Below are 21,389 nucleotides of genomic sequence, written 5' to 3'. Positions count from 1 at the left end.
TGTTGTTGCGCCCGAGGATCCACTAGACAATGTTTCTTTACATTATGTGAAGAATGCTGAAAGGTGGAAGTATGTTATTCAAATGAGGGTAGATCTGGAGAGGGAATTGGGTAAGGATGCCCTAAAATGTAAGGAGGTTGTATAACTTATAAAAGCTTTTAGGTTGATGAAGACTGTCACAAAATTTGGCCCTTGCTATGAAAGCCTAGTCAAGGAGTTTATGGTGACTATTCCTGATGGGTGTGATGATGTGAAAAGTGTTGACTATAGGAAGGTGTATGTTAGAGGAAATGTTGTGACATTTTCTCCAGCTGTGATCAAGAAATTTCTAGGAAGAATAGAAGAACCTCGGGTTGAGCTAGAGGTTATAGATGACCAAGTGTGCAATGAGATAACTGCCAAGCAGGTTAGACACTGGCCAAACAAAGGGAAGTTGTCTGCTGGAAAGTTGAGTGTCAAATATGATATCCTTCATAGGATTGGGAATGCCAACTAAGTGCCCACAAATCAAACCTCAACAATCTCTACTGGTCTTGGGAAGTTTATTTATGTTATTGGGACAAGAATAGTGTTTGACTTTGGGAAATACATCTTTGAACAAGTTTTAAAACAAGCCTTCTCTACTTTTGTGAAAATGCCTATCTGCTTTCCATCTCTCATCTGTGGGATAATCCTGAACCAACATCCTGGTATTTTACTGCCTATAGATAGTGTGAAGAAAGGGGATTCCCCTTTATCATTCCACTACAAACTTTTTTCTGGAACGCATGTCCCAAATATTGTCATGACATCTTCTCAGGCACCTGGCCCTGCTACCTCCAAGAAGAGTGTTATTGCATAGATGAAGGAGACTTGTAAAGAGTTGGAGGGTTTTCATCAGGTCTAGCACTGCTACAAAGATCAAAGTTGAGTAATTGATGAAGGCTTTGATGGAAGAAGAGATGAAGGAAGCTGAACAGGGTGGTGATGACAATGAAGGAACCGATGTTGAAGACTCTGTTGGTGGGGATTGTAAGACCCTAATTTTGACCCTAAGATCCCTCATGGCATCATATCATTGCACTTTGCATTTTGCCTCAAGGATCATAGTATCTTGGCTCCTTAACCCTAGTGTTGGGATTTGTGTGAGTTGGTTTGAGACCACCAAGCATGCTTGAATTGTATATTATTGCTTTTCTTATTTTGTTTACTAACCAAAAGCATAAAATATGTCACTAACTTTGTTTTGTAGCTTGAGCAATCATAAGATCCAAGGCTCCTAGGAGGCCCCATACCTATTGAAGTGGCCAGATGAAGATGAAAGCAAGCATGGAAATGGTTCACAAAGCTCCCAATCATCATATATGCCTCCCAAGTATCTCAATTTGTAAATTTTATCAAGATAAACCAAAGGGCTTGAGGCTTGTTTCCCAGGGAAACCCTAATTCATCGGTGCATTGACTGTGACTTGCTCATGAAGCAACCTCAACTCATGATCAAATACAATCAAGGTAAGTTCTTTCATTCATAATTTTATGCATATATGTGCCCATGTGAGGGTCCTCAATCATCAATTCATCAAGATTTGTAGTTTGGACTTGAGAAGTTGATCAGTTAATTCATTTGACTATTTTGAAATCCACTGAGACCTAACTTTTGATGTGTTTGTCAAATGAAGATGACCCCAAGAGAAAAAATGTTCTTAAGAACCATATGAACAACTTTCATGTTCATAAACATTTGATTTGAAGCTTGGAAGGTCATCATCCATTTCAAAACATTATAGGTCATTTTGACTGAAACCCTAATTTTAGGTCAACTTCCCAAGGACCTAACTCACTCAATTTTCATGATTTTGAGGTGGGATCAAATGCATTGGAAATTTTAAGATGTATAATTCATTTGTTATGCTTAACAAATTTTCATAATCCTAAAATAAACACATGTGATAATGCAAAACATTATAGGTCACTTTGGACCAAAGTCATTGAAATATGAAAAAGTCCAACTTCAAGTGCCCATAAATTTCTCATCAAATATCCAAATGATGCAAACTTTAAGTCCACATTGATTGTGTTGAAAAGATACACAACTTTGATGTTGAAGGTTTTGTCATTTGAGGCTTGCATCATTGAAACAGAAGGGGTTGAATTTGGTCCATTTTGGCAAAATTCACATACCCATGTTTTGCATCTTGAACTTTATGATCAGTTTTCATTAATTTCCCAACTCCAAATGGAATTTTGTTCAACATAACAATTGTTCCTCATGTCAAGACCTTTCCAACCATTACCCACAAGGCCATGTTTTAATTTGGCAAGGTGCATTTTCGAAGAGGTGAAAGTTTGTGTGCATTTATGGAAACAATGTTGAAACTTCATGCACACTCACTTACAATGCCATGTACACGTCCAATTCAGCTTAATATGATTTTAGCATGCCAAATCAATTGCATTTGGGCCTCCCATGCGCCTGTACAGGCCCATGCATGGAGGCCCTCATCTCATGCACACATGATTTTTCCATGACTTACATCACCTTGTGCTATAAATAGAGATGCTCAGCTTCATTCTAAATCAACCTTAAGGCGCCTTACATGCTGCAGAACTGAATCCCTGTCTCACTCAAAGGAATTTTTGCATTTCACTTCAATTTTTCAGTTTCAATTTTCAACTTCCTCGATTGATTATTGAACTCTAATTCCTTAGCCTAACTCTATTTCCATCTCAAGAACACACTGCTATCAAGAATTGGGAAGGATCGTGCTTCATAGAGTTGCACTTCAAAGGTTGTTGTTCAAACTTTTTCAATTCGAATCTCATTGGATCTTGCTCATTTCTTGTCTTTGTTGGCTCCTCTGAAGTTCTCTCATAAGAGGCAATTGAATTGTGTATTTAAGTTCAGGAATCCATCAAGTTCAGATTGAACACCATAATTTTCTCTCTCTGATTTTTCTTTCTATGAGAGTCTAGAGGAGAAACCAATGGCACAGGGGTGATGTACATCACCCCAGCTTTCCCATGATACGAGGATCGTCCATTTTGGTTAAGATTTCATGACCTGCAACTTTCACCAGAGCTAACATGCTCGTCGGAGAAGATGGTGGTGTACACCACCGTCCCCGTTGCCAGATTGAATTTGGACTGTGTGATTGCATTTCCAGATTGAATCCCAGCGCTCAGATCTTATGACTTTTAATAATGCTGGGTGTTTCTCATTTGACCAAAGTCCATGGTGCGCGCGCGTCTCTCCTCCTTAGGATGTGCCATGTCATTTAATGAAATTGATCTAACGCACCATGATTTTCCTAATTTCTGATTTTTCTATTTTATTTTCTTTTATTTCCTTTTATTTCAAAAATTCATATCTCTTTCATTTTAAATCCAAAAAATATGGGACCAATTGCATTATTTTCCTTTCAATTTGTAGTTTCTAAAAATGATTTTTAATATTTTTTATTTTGTCATTTGATATTTTTTGTGAATTTTCTCTTTTTTGGTTATTTTTAATTCATTTTAAATAGTTTCCAATATTCAAAAAATGCAAAAATATTTTCTTAACATCTTTGAATGATGACGAATCTATGAAAAATATTCTCATCAATTTTCTAATTGGTTTGAGATTTATTTGAGATTTTAGTTCAATTATGTTATTTTTTATTCATTTTAGTTGTTTAAAAATAGTTTCTGGTTTCCAAAAATGCTGAAATTTTTTGTCAAACTTTGTTTGACCTTGTTGAACTTAGGATGATCCATTTGGACTTTTCCAAGTTGATTTGAAATGGATTTGAAGTTTGACCTTTGTTTGATTATTTTAATTCAAGTATTATTTTAATTCTAAAAAATGCCAAAAATATTTTGTTTGTTTCTTGACTTCTAAGCTTCATCTTGCTTCTGTTTACCATTGATTGACTTTGATTCTATTCATGTTTGGTCAATGTGTGTTGGATATTTCATTTGAATTTCAATTCATGTACATTCTTCTTCTTCTTCTTCTTCTTCTTCTTTTTGATCAATGAGTTAGAGATTGGTGGTTAGCCTTGACATATGAGGGGCTTAACCTTCTTTGATTTAAATCTAATTCATCTTGATCAAAGATCAAGTGAATGACTTTGCATTAGAGATAGGTTGTTTCTTAGTCAAGCAAAAAACCTAAATCAATACAAGATCATTCTTCTTTTCTTTTGGCATGGCAAGTTGTAGGAGCTTGGCTTACTAGTCATGATCTCTAACTTGTGTTTGTTGCCTATATTTTTATTGACCGGCCTCAGATAGGTGTGACTACTATATTAGTCCACTTACGATTGCTTAACATAGCGCTAAATTGCCTTATGACACACTAACATTAACTATTAACACTAACTTTTAATTCAAGTCATTTAATTCTTGCAATTTATTTTAATGCAATTTAATATTCTTGTACATTAATTCATTTGCTTTTGCCCTTTGCTCACTTGAGCTCATGTTTATGTTAATGCAATTTGCCTTTTGCTCACTTGAGCACATTATTGTGTATATACTATTATGCTTGTTTTGTTTTGATTGTGTGAACCCAATGCAAATGGACAAAGGACTTAGATTTTAGGACCTTACCTATGCCAATGGAGTTTGAAGAGCAACTAGGCCTCATGCGTTTAAAATGCTATAAAATGTCAAAGAGCAACTAGGCCTCATGCCTTTAGAATGCTTAGGCTTGAAGATGAACATTGAAAGGACCTAATTCTAAACTCACTCTTGTCCATTCTTTCTATTACATTGTGGAACTTTTTGATTTGTGTGTTCTTGTGCTAGGGACCCCAAATTTGCCAAGTAGAAGAACCATTTTCATGAGCATCCAAAGTGAGAGATACAAAAGCCATTGGAAGATTCCTAGGAGCTTGATTGTTATTTGCTTGATTGCTTGAGTTATTTGCTTATTACTTGCTAATTCCAAAGGATGGGAGCAACTTGGATCATCACTATGATCTCAAGAAGGGAACTCCATGTGGTTTTATTTCTCTTCCTTCATCTTTGTATGTTTAGGACTTAGCCATTCTTATTCTTCTCTCCACTCTAACCCAAGCCAAACTTTTGTGCAAACATTAACATTATTTTCAAAATTAGAAACCTAAGGATTATGCTTTTGATTTTCCAAACTCTTTTCATAACACTTATTTTGAATTGAATCCTTAAGTCAACCTTGACCATACTTTGTGAATACTTTCCATTTGTAAATACAACTCACTCAATTGTTTTGTGGTTTCAATGGTCACTTTTGCCAAAGCTTTTCATAAAAATTAGCTATTAGGTTTGAGTTATCCTAGAGGTTGATATGATACTCACCTATATCCTTAGTGATGGACTATAAGACTTCCATGCTTATTATAGGGTTAACCCCTCACTAGCATGTTGAAGCTCTCCTCACATGGTGGATTTGTGGTTTTAGGTTGAGTTTTCTCCCTTTGATAACAAAAGACCTTAAGGCTTTTGGACCAATCAATTCACCAACTTCTTTTGAGATTTTTACCCCGAACTACGAGGTTTTGATCCTAATCTTTTTTTTAAGATGGTACTTAGGCAATGGATTTATCCATTCAAAAACAAAATTGTAAATAAATTGTATATTCTCTTCTCATCTCCCCAATCATGTTTGCACAAATATTTTTCACAAATACCAACCTACCTTACAACATTAGTGAAAAGGGCTCCCTTAGAGTACAAAGGATGTTTTGGGTGCTTAAAACCTTCCCATTGCATAACCAACCCCCTTACCCAGATCTCTGACATTTTTATTAGTTTTTGATTTGATAAAACTTCTCGGTTTTTGTTCGCTTTCTAACCTTTCCTTTGGATAAATAGAAGTGCAGTGGCGAATCGAATTGTATGATTTACTTTTGATTTAGTCAATAAATCTAAAGGTAACGAATACCCCACTATAGAAAAGTGGCGACTCTGCTGGGGACATTTGCCTAGTGGGTTTTGCCTACTCTTCACTTTTGTTGTATTGTATTGTTTATATTATTTTGTGACATATCTTTGTGCAAATTTAGGATGACTGGATTGTTTGTAATGTATGAATTGCTTGATATATCAATTGCTTGTGTGCTTGGTGGTCTCTTGTGAGATGAGTTCTATACCCGAACTCGAGTGCACTATGATAGAAGAATGGCATAGTCTTGTTGACTTGTGTGGAGTTATTCCTTAGCAAGTTGACTTGCAAGCCCATTCACTTGGTGAAGGTTATGTTGGGATCAATAATGTCACACGAGTAGTCGTGGTTAGGCATTACTCTTTCCAATATATGCCTTAGAAGCCAAGAACCTTAGATTACCTATCCCATCTTGGCCTATTTTTAGGATGTAGTGAGAAGATCGTTCAAGTGTAAGATTTGATACGATTGTTATGCGATACTACACTCATAAGAGTCTCTCTTGAGAATATTTTTGGAATACGAGTAGTCGTTTATCCGATAATATCCGAAAGATAGGATGATGACTATGGGAACCTCTTGTAGAACATAATTGTCAGGTTTAACCGTAGTACACTCCCTTTGGGTGGTTCTTAACCGAGACTCCATGCTCGTGACTTGCAACAAACCCTTGATTCATGGTTGATCCGTTCTTGTATATCCTTAATATCAATGGAACTTGGATGTTGATAAGGTGTAAACCATAATCCACCAAAATGGATGATTGATATTAAGGATGACTTGATCCATCCCATGACCTTTGTGTGGTGTGATTTGCTTGATCCTTGAGTGTGATTGTTGCATCCATGCATTCATGCATTCATACACATCCATATCATCAACAATGAGAAAATTTTCAAGGAACTTAAGAGGTCTATTTGCAAATTTTCAGACATGGATAAGCAAAGAAGGAATACAAAGAAGTACAGTTTCAGACAACCCGACTTGAAAGAGTTAAGGAGTTTGACATCCTATGTATTAGATCCCTTGAAGTTCAAGGCTCGTCATGGGAAGCTTATGTCTATTCTTGCTACTCAGGTGGATGAAGGTTTGATGAGTGTGTTGGTGCAGTTCTATGATCCCTTGTATCGTTGCTTCACATTCCCGGATTTCCAGCTTTTGCCTACGCTTGAGGAGTATGCCTATCTTGTGGGTATACCCATTCTAGATCAGTTTCCGTTCAGTGGCTTGGAGAGAGTTCCTACTTCTCAAGAGATTGCTGATATGTTGCATATAGATGAATCTATTATTGGTGCTCATATGACCCAAAGGTGGAATTCAAGGTCTCCCATCTGATTTCCTCATTGCTCAAGCTACTTTGTATGGGAAGGCCATGAGTGAGGACGCCTTTGAAGCCATATTTGTACTTCTCATCTATGGGCTAGTGTTATTCCCTAACATTGACAAGTTTATGGATGTGAACGCTATTAGGATTTTCTCTACTCTTAATCTCGTTCCGACTCTGTTGGGTGAAACTTACTTTTCTTTGCATATGAGGAATGCAAAGGGAGGTGGTACCATTGTGTGTTATTTGCCTCTATTGTACAAGTGGTTTATTTCGCACTTGCCACAGAAGGTCGCCTTCAAGGAGAACAAAGGATGTCTACGGTGGTTCACGAGACTTATGTCTCTCACTAATGATGATATCTTTTGGTACAACTGTGTATAGGATGGTGTGCATATTATTGACTCTTGTGGTGAATTCTCCAATGTGCCTCTTCTTGGTACATGCGGTGGGATTAACTACAACCCTGTTTTGGCACGTCGTTAGCTTGGGTTCCCCTTAAAGGATAAACCTAATAACATTTTGTTAGAAGGTGTGTTCTTTCAAGAGGGTAATGATCCCTAAAACTTGAAGGGCAGGATGGTCCGCGCTTGGCGCAAGGTTCATAGGAAGGGAAGGAAAGAGCTTGGTCCAAAGAATTGTATTGCTTTGGAACCCTACACCTCATGGGTTAGGAGGAGAGCTTCTGAGTACCTTATGCCTTATGACTATCCAAGACATACACCTATGGTTATGGTTGGGCCTTCAACCCTCCCTGACCAAGGAGTAGAGGAGTTGAGAGATGAAGACCGTTCGCGTGCTTGGGTCCGTGAGAGAGAGAAGCTACTTCAGCAACTTAGAGATAAGGATGCATTAATAGAGTTTCTGGAGCATCAGGTTATCGACGAGCCTGATGATGTGGTGACTTCTCTTCTTCCTCAATCTTCCAGGTTTTGGAAGAGGAAGTATGATCGACTCGCCAAAGAGAAGGCAAATATGGAGGCAGCCTATGAGAGAGAGGTGAAGAGGCTTCATGCAGTTTATCTTCCGGTCTCAAGAGCTTTGGACGATTGTTTCTAGGGTTCCATAGGATGTTCATTTTCCTTCTCTCTTGTATTATATTTGGTTACCAAGACTATACTTCTTTGGTGTAAAACTTTTTCCAGATATTATTGATATGATATTTCCATATATGTCTAAATGACTAATAATTCCAAATATTTGCAAATAGAATTCTAAAAGTTCCTCTGATTAAAAAATAAAACCATATGCACAAACATTGCATGCATCATGTGCATAAGTAGGTCTTGTTCAGTGGTCTAACTCTGTGTTCTTCATTTATTTTGAAGATAAAATGACGCACTGGTACTACACCAGAGCCAACTCATCAAAGCTAATGGGTCACCTAGAGCAAGAGAACAGAGAACTGAAGGAGGAAGTGGCAATATTGACTGCCCTGATGGAGTCTTTCTTGGCCGCCCAAAGCCAGTCTTCTCCAACGCCTTCAACTCCTCCCCAGAGGATCGTCATTTCTGAGATTGCCTCCTCTACCGTGCCTGCTGCCAGTGCCCACTTCGCGCCCACTGCTATGCCAGCCGGGTTTCCCTGGGGGATGCCAACGAACTTTGTTCCCGAGGGTCTCGCCCCTACTTTTGCTTCTCTATCGGCATCTAGCCCGGTCCTTGCTGTGCCACCTCCAGTTGTGCATACTTTGCCGAGAGTAGATGACATAATTTACTACTCTGAGCCATCTGAGGGCCCAGACGTGTATGAGAAAATGGATGCTATGAACGATCAATTCCTTGAGTTGCGCAAGGAACTTAAAACTCTCAGAGGGAAAGACCTCTTTGGCAAATCTGCTACTGAGCTTTGCCTTGTTCCTAATGTCAAGATTCCTATCAAATTTAAAGTGTCTGACTTTGAAAAGTATAAAGGAAACACTTGCCCGCTCAGCCATTTGGTTATGTATGCACGTAAAATGTCGACTCAGACCGACAATGATCAACTCCTAATCCATTATTTCCAGGATAGCCTGTCCGGTGCCGCATTGAGATTGTACATGAGTTTGGACAGCGCGAACATCCTCTCATTCAACGACCTTGGCGAAGCATTCGTCAAGCAATACAAATATAACATTGATATGGCTCTTGATAAGGACCAGCTGAGAGCCATGTCCCAGAAGGATAAGGAAACTTTTAAGGAGTACGCCCAGAGGTGGCGAGAATTGGCTGCACATATTGTGCCTCCGCTAGAAGAGAAGGAAATGACCAAGATCTTTTTGAAGACCTTGAGTTTATTCTATTATCAGCAGATGATTGCTAGCGCTCCTTCTAATTTCACCGAGATGGTGAATATGGGGATGCGTCTAGAAGAAGGAGTCAGGGAAGGGCGCCTGACTAGAGAAGAAGGCTCTTCTGCCAAATGTTATGGGGCGTTTGCGAAGAAGAAAGATGGTGAGGCACATGCTGTGACCTCCCATATTAAATCCAGAAGATCCTCTGTAAAGAGGAAGACTGTGTGTCCAGCCAGTAACCAGTACCATGTGGCTCATATAGCACATGTTTTCAGAGAACATCAGCAGTATCAGCATCAAAATCAGAACCAACAACAGCAACATCAACAATATCAACAACAACAACAACATCGTCCTTAACAGTAGGCCTACCAACCTCGAAACAACAATCAGACCAGTACAAGCTATGATAGGAAGAGGGTCAGTTTTGATCCTATTCCCATGACCTTCACAAAGCTATATCCTTCTTTAATTGAAAGGAAGTTGATCACTCCACGTGACTCACCTTCTATACCTACCAACCCTCAGTGGTGGTATAAGCCTGAGCTTCATTGTGTTTATCATTCCGGTGCTCCCGGACATGACGTGGAGAACTGCTACCCGTTGAAGACCAAGGTTCAAGACCTTGTGATAAGCGGTATATTGTTTTTCGAGGACGTAGGTCCTAATGTCAAGAAAAACCCATTGCCCGAGCATGGGAAATCTGCTGTTAATATGGTTCAGGGTTACCCTGGCAAATATAAGGTCCGATATGTCAGCCATATCCGACAATCTCTGGTCGATATGCATAGACTGTTGTGTGGATACAATCATTATGAGCATGACCATGACAGCTGCCGTATTTGCACTGTCAATGAGAGAGGATGTCATCAAGTCAGAAAAGACATCAAAGAAATGCTGGATCAGGGTGTGATAGAGATACTTCAGTATTGTGATAAGGATGATGAAGTTAATGTGATATCACCTGTATTCAGGATACCTGAGCCTGTTGTCATCAGATATGATGGCAGCAAGCAGAAGGCTTCTCCTACTCTCATAATTAAGCCAGCTGGCCCTGTGCCATATTCTTCTGACAAGGTTGTTCCCTATCGTTATAATGTAGTTGCATTAGAAGAGGGGAAGGAGGTGCCCCTACCCTCCACTTCTGTTGTGAATATTGCTGATGTCAGTGGTCTGACTCGTAGTGGTCATGTTTTCTCGGCGCCGCCGAAACCTCAGGCTGACACCAGAAGAGTTGATACTGCTGATAGTGTCGTTCGTCCTTTGGGGAATTCATCTATTTCTCCGAATCCAGCACTTGCTGTTAATAGACTTGCCGCTATTGTTAAAACTCCTGTCCCTACTGGCCAGAATGGCATGATGAAAGAGGACAGTGATGAGATGTTGAGGCTCATCAAGAGGAGTGAATACAATGTTGTAGATTAGCTTCTACAAACGCCTTCAAAGATCTCTGTGTTGTCTTTGTTGATGAATTCTGAGCCACACCGTGAAGCTTTGCAGAAGGTGTTGGACGTGGCGTACGTAGATCATGACGTCACTATAGAATAATTTGATAGCATTGTTGCAAACATTACTGCTTGTAACAATCTGAGTTTCTGTGATGCTGATCTCCCCGAGGAGGGAAGAGACCACAACTTGGCACTTCACATCTCCATGAATTGCAAGGATGATGCCATGTCTAATGTGCTGGTAGACACTGGATCATCGTTGAATGCGTTGCCAAAATCCACTCTCGCCAGACTTTCATACCAAGGGTCTCCCATAAGGCAGAGTGGAGTGGTCGTGAAAGCTTTTGATGGATCCCGCAAGATTGTGATTGGCGAGGTTGAGCTCCCAGTCAAGATTGGACCTAGTGATTTCCATATCACTTTTCAGGTCATGGATATCCACCCATCATATAACTGATTGTTGGGCAGACCATGGATTCACGAGACAGGCGCCGTGACATCCACCCTACACCAAAAGTTGAAGTTCGTGAAGAATAAAAAGTTGGTGGTGGTAGGGGGAAAGAAGGCTCTCTTGGTTAGCCATCTGTCTTCCTTTTCTTATATTGATGTCGAGGACGAGGTTGGGACGCCATTCCAAGCCTTGTCTATTGCTGAGCCTTCTAAGAAAGGAACTTCTTCATTTGCGTCCTACAATGATGCGAAGTTGGCCATTGAGCATGGCGTAACTACTAGTTTAGGACAAATGATCAAGCTGGAAGACAATAAATCCCGGGCTGTCATAGGGTATTCTTCAGGCACTTTCAACAAGCACGGACTGTTTCAGAGTGGTGGGTTCATCCACACGGTTGAAGATCAGTAAGATGCTGCTATTATGGAAGAGGATGCAGAGGAAGATTCTGGCAACTTTGTCATCCCTGGAGGGGTCTGCAATAATTGGGTCGTTGTTGATGTTCCAACAGTTGTCCATAAGTCCACGTAATGTTCATTTTTGTTTAAAAATCCTTCTCCCATGCCAAAAGGAGAAGTGATGACATTGTGGCCCATAAATACAATTCATTCAATAAATTCATGTTAAATGTTTATTTTTCCAAATTATTTTCACTTTTCTCTTTTTTGCATGAAATTGGTGATCACTAAAAAACCCTAAAAAAGAGAATAAAATCAATCTTTTCATCTGCATAATGATTTGCTTTGCTTGAATTCTAAAATCTATTTTATATCCAAAATCATTATGCAGGTTGATTAAACCCATTGAACATAATGTTTCCACGACGAATCATTATAAAGGAAACCATAAATTCATACTTAAAACATATAGATGTTTTTTTTGTTATTTAGAAAATTCAAAAGGAAAATAATAATTATGATAAATATAATTAAATAAAGTGTAATGCTAACTTGTGCCCTTAAAACACATGTTAAGAACTAAATATATAATATTATTATTTCTTAAAAATTGTGTATTGATTTTATCAAAAGTTTGTAATTAATTTTTTTACTATTTTTTTAATATAAATTTTTCATTTGTGGATTTCTTAACATGTGCCCCTAGAGAACAAGTTAACATTATCCTTAAATAAAATGTAATACAACTTATTTTTTTTAGAAATTTTGCGAAATTAATGGTCAAAAGGAATAAAACTCTTTATTTATTTATTTTTGAGATTTTTTTTTACCAAAATACATTAAAAATGAAAATATTATACTGATATTTTAAATTATATATAGTTGTGTTTGTGGAAGTATTTAGATATTTTATAAGTATATCTTACTTTTCATTGAGATAAATGTCTCATTTTTTTTGGTAATCCTTTTTTTTAACTATATACTTGTGTTGATTTTAAAATGCAGGATTCCAAAGATGATTGATTCCAATGTTGGAGATTTTGAGTACATAGAAGTGAACTATCCAAAACAAGGAGGATATAGAGCTACTTATCTCATATTTAGTAGATTAACGTAACTATATATTCATTAGAATTCTTCTAATTTGTTTTTGAAATAAATGGAATTTAACAATGGAAAATTTGTTTTTTTAATTGTTGTATGAATGATGTTACTTGACACCTTTGTTGTTTATGTTAACACAAATTTTAAATGGTATAAAGGTTTTCTTATATCACTCTCATGTTCTTCTACTGCCATTATTTGCATTGTTGTCGAAAAGAGATTCTATCGTACTAAAATTTCAATATATATATATATATATATATATATATATATATATATATATATATATATATATATATATATATATATATATATATATATATATATATATATATATATGTGTGTGTGTGTTTTTTGCAAGATTTAGCATTACTTATGTGTTTTCTATTTATAGGCAACGTTTTTTATTGTAGCTTATTAAAAACTGTGGATTTTTCCATGATTTAGGGGCGATTATATATTTAGTTTAAATGAAATTATAGATTGAGCTACGGTTTTAATTTGTTGTTATCAATAACTGTTTCCTTTTCATGTATTTTGGGGACGGTTGTTTTATGTTATTACTAGAAAGTTGTGATCTAAAACTTTAACTAAATACGTGGACTTTTGATATTTAAGGCGACGGTGTTCATAATCCGTGGGTATAAATAAAAAACCGCGCTCTAAAGAAATAGGCAACGGCCGTTTATTCCACGCTTGGTAAATCCTCCCTTAATGACTTAGACCACGGTTTTCTACCTTTAGGAGACGGTTTTCAGTTGTTGCCTAAACCCATTTTTGTTCTAGTGATTAACCGTGTGAATGGATATTTTCAGTGATCTTAGCCATAGTGTCCCCCTAGGAGTACCAACTTCAGTGATCTTAGCCATAACTATCAACTTTGATTCCCGTGTCTTTAGACGATTATGTTGAGGAATGAACTATGTTCCTCAACTATGAGATCCTTAACTACTCCAAAGAGAGTAAATTATAATAAAAAGTATAAAGTGCGTAAAATAACATTGTAGTGTTGGTAGAAAAAATAGTATTTCTAGTCCATAGATCGTGGCATATAGAAAATAAATTTTCATGTAGTTATTTACACGGATGATGTATGAGATGTTATTTTTATGGGATAAATGATGTCCTAATTTCGATTTAATGTCTTATGTTTTTCGACTTGTTAAGTTTACTCATATCCTCATGCTGATATTTTGAATCACTGACTCTATAATGTTCATCTTTTTTCACTTTGTGGCTCTATGTACACAAAGTATGGTCATAAAATGCAATTATCTAACCCTACTATGTTTTGACTTTGCCTAGAGTATTGTCATTTATGATAAACTTCACTCAACTTGAAAAGTATTTAATTGAATCTTGTTTTTAATGTACTTATACTCTCCCAACTTGCTATATGTTGAAAAATATCCAACTAACTTTAAAATTGTCTTCCTTTTGATTTTGAACTTTAATAATTTTTAAGTGTAAATATTGTGTATTATATAAGGTGGGTATTTGTTTCATACATGAACTAGAATTGGTGTTGTTGGAATCTTAAAGCGGTGATGTTGATCTTCGATACGGTTGTGTGGGATGGACCTTCAAGGTTAATACTCCAATACCCAATTCAGTTATAGAGTTCAACATAAATGAAGTTAAAAGTGATGATCATAAAATGTATCTTAAATTTCTCTTGTGCTGATTAAATACATTGTATAATGATTATGCTTCTCCTGTATTGGGCATTTGGTTGTCCCATAACGAAGTATATATTTGATTTCATAGATTAAAGTGAAGGAAAGGAAAGTCATGCATTTTTCATCTCAATTATTTAATGTTTTAAATTTCTTTTACTCAAAAAAGAAAAAAGTTACTAAAATTATTTCAAAGTTTGATATTTAAATCATCTTGTAAAAACTTTATATTTTATAAAATTAAACTCGATGATAATCTCTTTTTTATTTTTTTATTTTTTTATGAAATCATAATTAATTTATTAGTGGCCTATTTCATAATATTCATAATTTTTTTTTCTTTCTAGAGGAATATAGTATATAGCAGGTTGGTAATGAGAAGAACATTAACATATGGACTAACAATTAGTTGGAATACAAAATTAAAGATTTACTCTTAGTATTTATAGTGCATGTTCAATTTATTCAAATTGTTAAGGTCAATTTAATTATCCAACACATCGATTGGAACATTCCTCGTGATTTATCCATTTTGCCTCCTCAAATTGTTAAAGATATTTTGAAAATTAACTTGTCATTTGATAATACTATTGTTGACAAACTGATTTGGAAATTATTTACAAATTGTGATCTATATTTTAAAGATATCTAAAATTGTATGAGGAGGGGTCACGTTGAGCCTTTTTGGACAAAATTTATTTGGCATCCCTATATACCACATGTTAAATCATTTGTGACTTAGAAACAGATGCATACTATTATTGTAATAGACAACAACTTGATTCGAAGAAAAATGCGTATGATTTCGATATGCTCTTTATGTAATTGTTTTATAGAAAAATGCATAAGATTGGAGTTTGCACCTCCTTTCAAGCCAAATTGTATGAAATAATGATTGTTATGGAATATGCTAACAAGAAGAATTATGTAATTGTTTTATAGAAAAATGCATAAGATTGGAGTTTGCACCTCCTTTCAAGCCGAATTGTATGAAATAATGATTGCTATGGAATATGCTAATAAGAAGAATTAGATAGATCTTTAACTTGAAATTGGCTCACCAATCATGCTTTTTCTAATTTGAATGTAGTCCCTTGGTAACTTTTAATTAAATGGAATAATATTTTGCACACTATATTCTCCTTTATAGTCAAGATATGTCACAATTTTAGAGAGGAAAATGCTTATATAGATAGATTAGTGTATGCATGTTTTTTTTTGTTGATTATGACACTTTGTGAAATTCACTTACTGTTTATATTTTTGAATTTTCTTTTACAAATAGGTTAGGCATGTCCAACTATCATTTTTTTCTATCTTTTTTATGTTAGGTTTTATATCCCTTCATCCTTTTTTGTTTTCCTTTTTTGTTTATTAATTTGCCTTTATTTAAAAAGAACATACTATTTTCTCCATCCGCTTCTTTGAAAACATTTTTTCGATTCTTAAATCAACTTGTTTTCAACATAAAATAATATAATTATTAATTAAAAATATATATTTTAAATTTAGACAATTTCATAGTTAGAAAATATTTTAAAAGAGTGAAGAAAAAGACATTTGAAAGAAAATCATTCCATTAAGATTGAAATAATATCGGTAATTAATATACTCGAAAAGAATTATTTAGGTTATATAAAATTTAAATATAATTTAATCAAATACAATGAAATGTTCAAAAAAGATATGAATATATCAATCAATACCTAGTTTTTTAGAACTTTTTTGTCAAATAATTTATTGGCTGAAATTAGGCATGACAATGGGGCGATGATGGTTTTATCTTCCCCGTATCCAAACATACATTTCAAATAATTTATATAATAAAATACAAAATAAATATCAACGTATTAATAAAGTAATTAATATTCTAAATTAACAAAGTAAAATATTTTAATATTCGGGGTAGGTACTAATTGTTAAAGTACCTAGTATCTTCATCATAAGGTGGAGGCATAACATAGTGATTCAAAAAAAATTAATTCATCGATGTCAGGATCATTACCAAATCTTTGAAAGAATGATGACTTGAAATAAAGTAAAGGATTATGGACACGATTAATGGGATAAGTCATATGAAGAATAAAGATTAGGCATAGAAAACTCAGGACCACTATTTGTCCTAAAAATATTGACTTTGTAATTATATTGAATTTCTATCATGAGTGTGAACTTTTGGAAAAGACTAGTGACTTCAAATTTGGAGTTGCAAAGAATAATCCAAATGAACCTACTGTAATCATCAAGTGCAGTGACAAAATATTTATGAGCCTAGGTTATAGAATGAGTTAGTAACTAAACCACCACAAATATTGAGAAGATATAATCGACTACCCAAAAGTCGAGTTATTTGTTAAACTTTATATGCAGTTTTTCAAAGAAATCATCTAACCAAAATTCTGCAACTATACTTGATTTTATTCAGAATTTTCATTCATTTAATAATCTCTCTACTTCACACCAACATTTTGCTTTGTCTATCCCCACTATTTATGAGCCAGATAATTGCCAAGAAACAAGCAAGTATGATTCTTGGATCAAGGCATTGAACTCTGAGTTGGATGCTTTGAAGCACAACAAAACTTGATTATTTGTTTATGTTCCACCTAGTATCAAGCATATCGGAAGCAAATTGGTTAGGTATAAGGCTAGACTATTAGAGAGGTATAAGGCTAGACTATTAGCCAAAGGTTACAATCAGGTTAATGGATTTAATTTCATTGATGCTTTTTCACATGTGGCAAAGATCACAATTGTGAGGACACTACTTGAATTGGATCCATTTATAAAAAAAATTATAATATAGATATATAAAAAAGTTATTTTAAAAAAAGAAAAAAAAAACGAACAAGTTTTTTTTTGTTATAGAAAGATGAGGTACTAAACTTATGAAATTAAAATAAAAAGATGGCACTTATAAAGCGATGTTTATCACATCCGACTTAATCGCCAAAATCATGTCTCTCAAAAAAATTATATATTTAATTTAATTTTTTTATAATTACAATTGAATTATTATATAATCTTTATCTTTAATTTTGCTATCATTAAATTTGTATTTTACTTAAAAGCGTTGGACCAGAAATGTAGCTGAGGTAGTTTTTATATACGAGTTGGACACAATCAAACATGAGTTATAGAAAAGTGGAGTTTGTCTAGTTTTATCTTCCATATTAGATAATGTGATTTAGTTAGCAAAAAAATAGGAGTTAGAATAGGGTAAATGATTTTTATTCAAACTAGGACTCTCTCTTATATATTTCAACACACTAACACTATTGTTCACGTAGTTAAAAATCACATTCACTCAAATCATGGCATCTTCATCTTTGCAACAAGAAAAATGCAATCATGGTGAGGATACTAGAAATATTGTGTTAAAAAAAGGAACATGGTCAAAGGAAGAGGATCAATTATTAAGAGAATATGTGACAAAATATGGAGTTGGAAAGTGGGATTCCGTACGAAAGAAAACAAAACTTGTTAGAGATGGAAAAAGTTGTCGTATAAGATGGTTAAATCATCTAAATTCAATTTTAAAAAAGTGCTCGTTCAATGAAGAAGAAAGAAGAAAACTTATTCATCTCTATAATGAGTTAGGACCAAAATGGTCTCAAATGGTTTCACAGGTTTGTTTATTCATGCTTCACTCTTATAGGGAAAAAACTTAATTTTATAAATAAAAAATTAAAGTTTATTAGGCTTTCTATAATTGTAACCATTTATAATAGGTAATGATTTTTTTGTATGTTCGCTAAGATTAGGGTTTTTTTTGGTAATAATTTTTTGCATGAAGTCTACTTATTAATTAATAACCAATTTTTTTTAGAATAACCGATAATTGATTATATAATTATTTTGAATTTGTTTTTGTTGTGACAGTTTCCTGGAAGAACCGATAACGAGTTAAAGAATTTTATTAATTCCAAAAAAAGGAGTTTAAAAAACTCTAGAAAGCACCTCATTTCAGAAAACATAAACCATGTTGATGAGTTGAATAACAATGTTGGAGAAATTAGTAACCAACAAAATAATGCCTCGCAAGAAGAAGAAATGGAATTTGATCATCAAGAAGATACTCTACATGGTAACTATCTTCTTGATCAAATTTATGATGACAAAAATATCAACAACTTTCAACAATTTTCAACGTTGGCTGATGATTTAAGTACTTGTTTCAACAATCATGCTGTCCCAACATTGGATGATAGGTGAGTAGACAATTTAATGTTTTTTTTTTTCTTTTTAAAGTTTATAATTACATTAACATATTTCAAGACTAACATTAGAATTTATATTATGAATGCTAACAGGTTTCCTACACTCCCAGAATGTTCATACTTTCAAGATATGGAAGATATAGTTCCATCATTTTCATCAAGTAATCTGTTTTTTGATCAAGAAGATACTCTACATGGTAACTATCTTCTTGATCAAATTTATGATGACAAAAATATCAACAACTTTCAACAATTTTCAACGTTGGCCGATGATTCAAGTACTTGTTTCAACAATCATGCTGTCCCAACATTGGATGATAGGTGAGGAGACAATTTAATGTTTTTTTTTCTTTTTAAAGTTTATAATTACATTAACATATTTCAAGACTAACATTAGAAATTATATTATGAATGCTAACAGGTTTTCTACACTCCCAGAATGTTCATACTTTCAAGATATGGAAGATATAGTTCCATCATTTTCATCAAGTAATATGTTTTTTGATCAAGATCTTCCTCCATACAATCTAGACATGGATTATCAACTTCCACAAGAAATGTTTTCTGACCAATATCTTCAAAATCCATATCTATTATCTAATATGTTTTTTGATCAAGATCTTCCTCCATACAATCTAGACATGGATTATCAACTTCCACAAGAAATGTTTTCTGACCAATATCTTCAAAATCCAGATCTATCATCTAATATGTTTTTTGATCAAGATCTTCCTCCAATTCCACAATACTATCCATACAATATAGATATGGATTATCAACTTCCACAAGAAATGCATTCTGACCAATATCTTCAAAATCCAATTCTATCATATGAGGAGCCTCAATATGAGATCTTAGAACCTTGGTTGCTATCTGAATGTGTTCCTCTTTGGTGAACTTGATTGATGAAAAATATGAGATGATGGTAGAACTTATTACTCCACATAGTAGATATTATATCTGAATGTATTTCATACAATGTAAAAGATATCTTAGACACATTTATATATCGAAAAAAAATTCCATCCTAAGGATTTGTGAAGGATTCTGTGACAATAGAAAATTAGTTTACAATGATTGTTATGTAACTTTTCCTTCTTTAGTTAATGTTTTCATTTTTCAAGAATTAATTTGTATTACGAAACACTTTTGCCGATTATATTTGATAGAACTATTCTATTTTAATGTTTAATGTTAGAGTATCAGTGTTGTGATAAATCTCACACATATTTATTACCTATTTATTATAATATTAAAATTTAATAAATAACTATTGTTTTGATAATTCATTCTCTTAATTATCACATTATTAAAAATATAAAGTGACATTTGTTAAAACATAATCTATTAATACTTTAATTATTCATATAAGAAAAAAGTGTAACTTTATTTATAAAATTATATTAATTAAAATACATATATTTTCATATTCCATAAATCATCTCTTAATATTCTTAAAATTTATGTATATCTATTAATTTATTTCCTTTGTGTTTCCATTCCATACATAAAATTACATGAATGTACAAATTGTATATTTACAATACATCAAAACATAAATTATTATAAATTACATGTACAAATCTTTTATCATCCATGTATCAAAACTCAATTTATGAAACTTTCACTCTATTTTCTATTACACACACTTATTCACCATAAAAAAAAACTTAATTAACTTTTAAATAAATCAATAGAAAAATTATTATAAACATACAATTTCCTTTGTTTTTTCTATACTAATTATTATATTTTTTTCGTAGACGATTATTATATTTTTTAATTAATTAATTTTTAAATAAATCGATTGAAAAACTCAAATTATTAATATTTCTAAAAAATACGTTATATAATAATTTATCCCATAGAAAATTGTGCATAAAATATTTTTTATTGAAAATATAAAATCATAATAACAAAGAAAAAACCACATCACAATGTTTAAGATAAAGTACTCAAACAATACTTTCAAGTATTAAATTTTATTACAATGCTAAATATAATTAACAAACAATACTTTCAAATTTAACTTATAATTTTCAAATAGACAAACAAAAGCATCAAATTATTTCTAAAATATTATTTTGAATTATAATTGCATATACATGTTACAAGATTAAACTATAAATTTCCGACTATCATTTATATTTTCTTACATATAATTGATATTTTAAAATTAAATTGTTATGTCTTATTTGCATTTGCATGACTCAAATATATTTCTTATCACTTAAACTTCTACTTTCTCTTTTTTTATTATCTTATTCACCTTATCGTCGCAATTACAATTTAATTTATAATTATAATATTATTTAAAAAACTCATCTCATCCCCCGGATTTACGGGTCTCAATCTAATACAATAATAAAAACGATTAATCGAATACATAAAAGAACCACGGCTACATAAACCACATAAGCGTTTTGTTCCTCTTAGTCATAATATATCATACAAACTCTACAAATATGACAACAATTAATCCACAAAATGACTCAAACTTAATTATTGGCTCCATCACTATAATACTCTATAGTGGCGTATTTAGCAATTGTTGCTAAGTATCTAGGGATATATGGTCATTTTGGCAACTCATTATAAGAACCCCTTTTGGAT

At 33.6% G+C, this 21,389-nt stretch overlaps 1 protein-coding gene across 1 annotated transcript; it reads left to right on the top strand.

Moving 5' to 3' along the window:
- The first annotated feature begins 917 nt into the window (after window positions 1–917).
- Window positions 918–19,672, top strand: LOC127121762 (uncharacterized). The gene is made up of 4 exons (XM_051052203.1): window positions 918–998; window positions 18,439–18,767; window positions 18,870–19,097; window positions 19,198–19,672. The coding sequence occupies exons 1-4, from the start codon at window positions 918–920 to the stop codon at window positions 19,670–19,672; spliced, it is 1,113 nt and encodes a 370-aa protein (XP_050908160.1).
- Window positions 19,673–21,389: the final 1,717 nt, after the last annotated feature.

Source organism: Lathyrus oleraceus, chromosome 2 (genome assembly GCF_024323335.1).
Source record: "Lathyrus oleraceus cultivar Zhongwan6 chromosome 2, CAAS_Psat_ZW6_1.0, whole genome shotgun sequence".
NCBI classification, from domain to species: domain Eukaryota; kingdom Viridiplantae; phylum Streptophyta; class Magnoliopsida; order Fabales; family Fabaceae; genus Lathyrus; species Lathyrus oleraceus.
Note: the sequence above shows the minus strand (reverse complement) of the source record. Positions and strands in the feature narration are given on the sequence as shown.

Excerpts from the sequence above, each read along its gene's own strand:
- LOC127121762 (XM_051052203.1), top strand. The coding sequence starts at position 918 with ATGAAGGCTTTGATGGAAGAAGAGATGAAGGAAGCTGAACAGGGTGGT. Across the intron at positions 18,768-18,869 it reads GTCCCAACATTGGATGATAG|GTTTCCTACACTCCCAGAAT; the intron begins GTGAGTAGACAA and ends GAATGCTAACAG. Across the intron at positions 19,098-19,197 it reads GTCCCAACATTGGATGATAG|GTTTTCTACACTCCCAGAAT; the intron begins GTGAGGAGACAA and ends GAATGCTAACAG.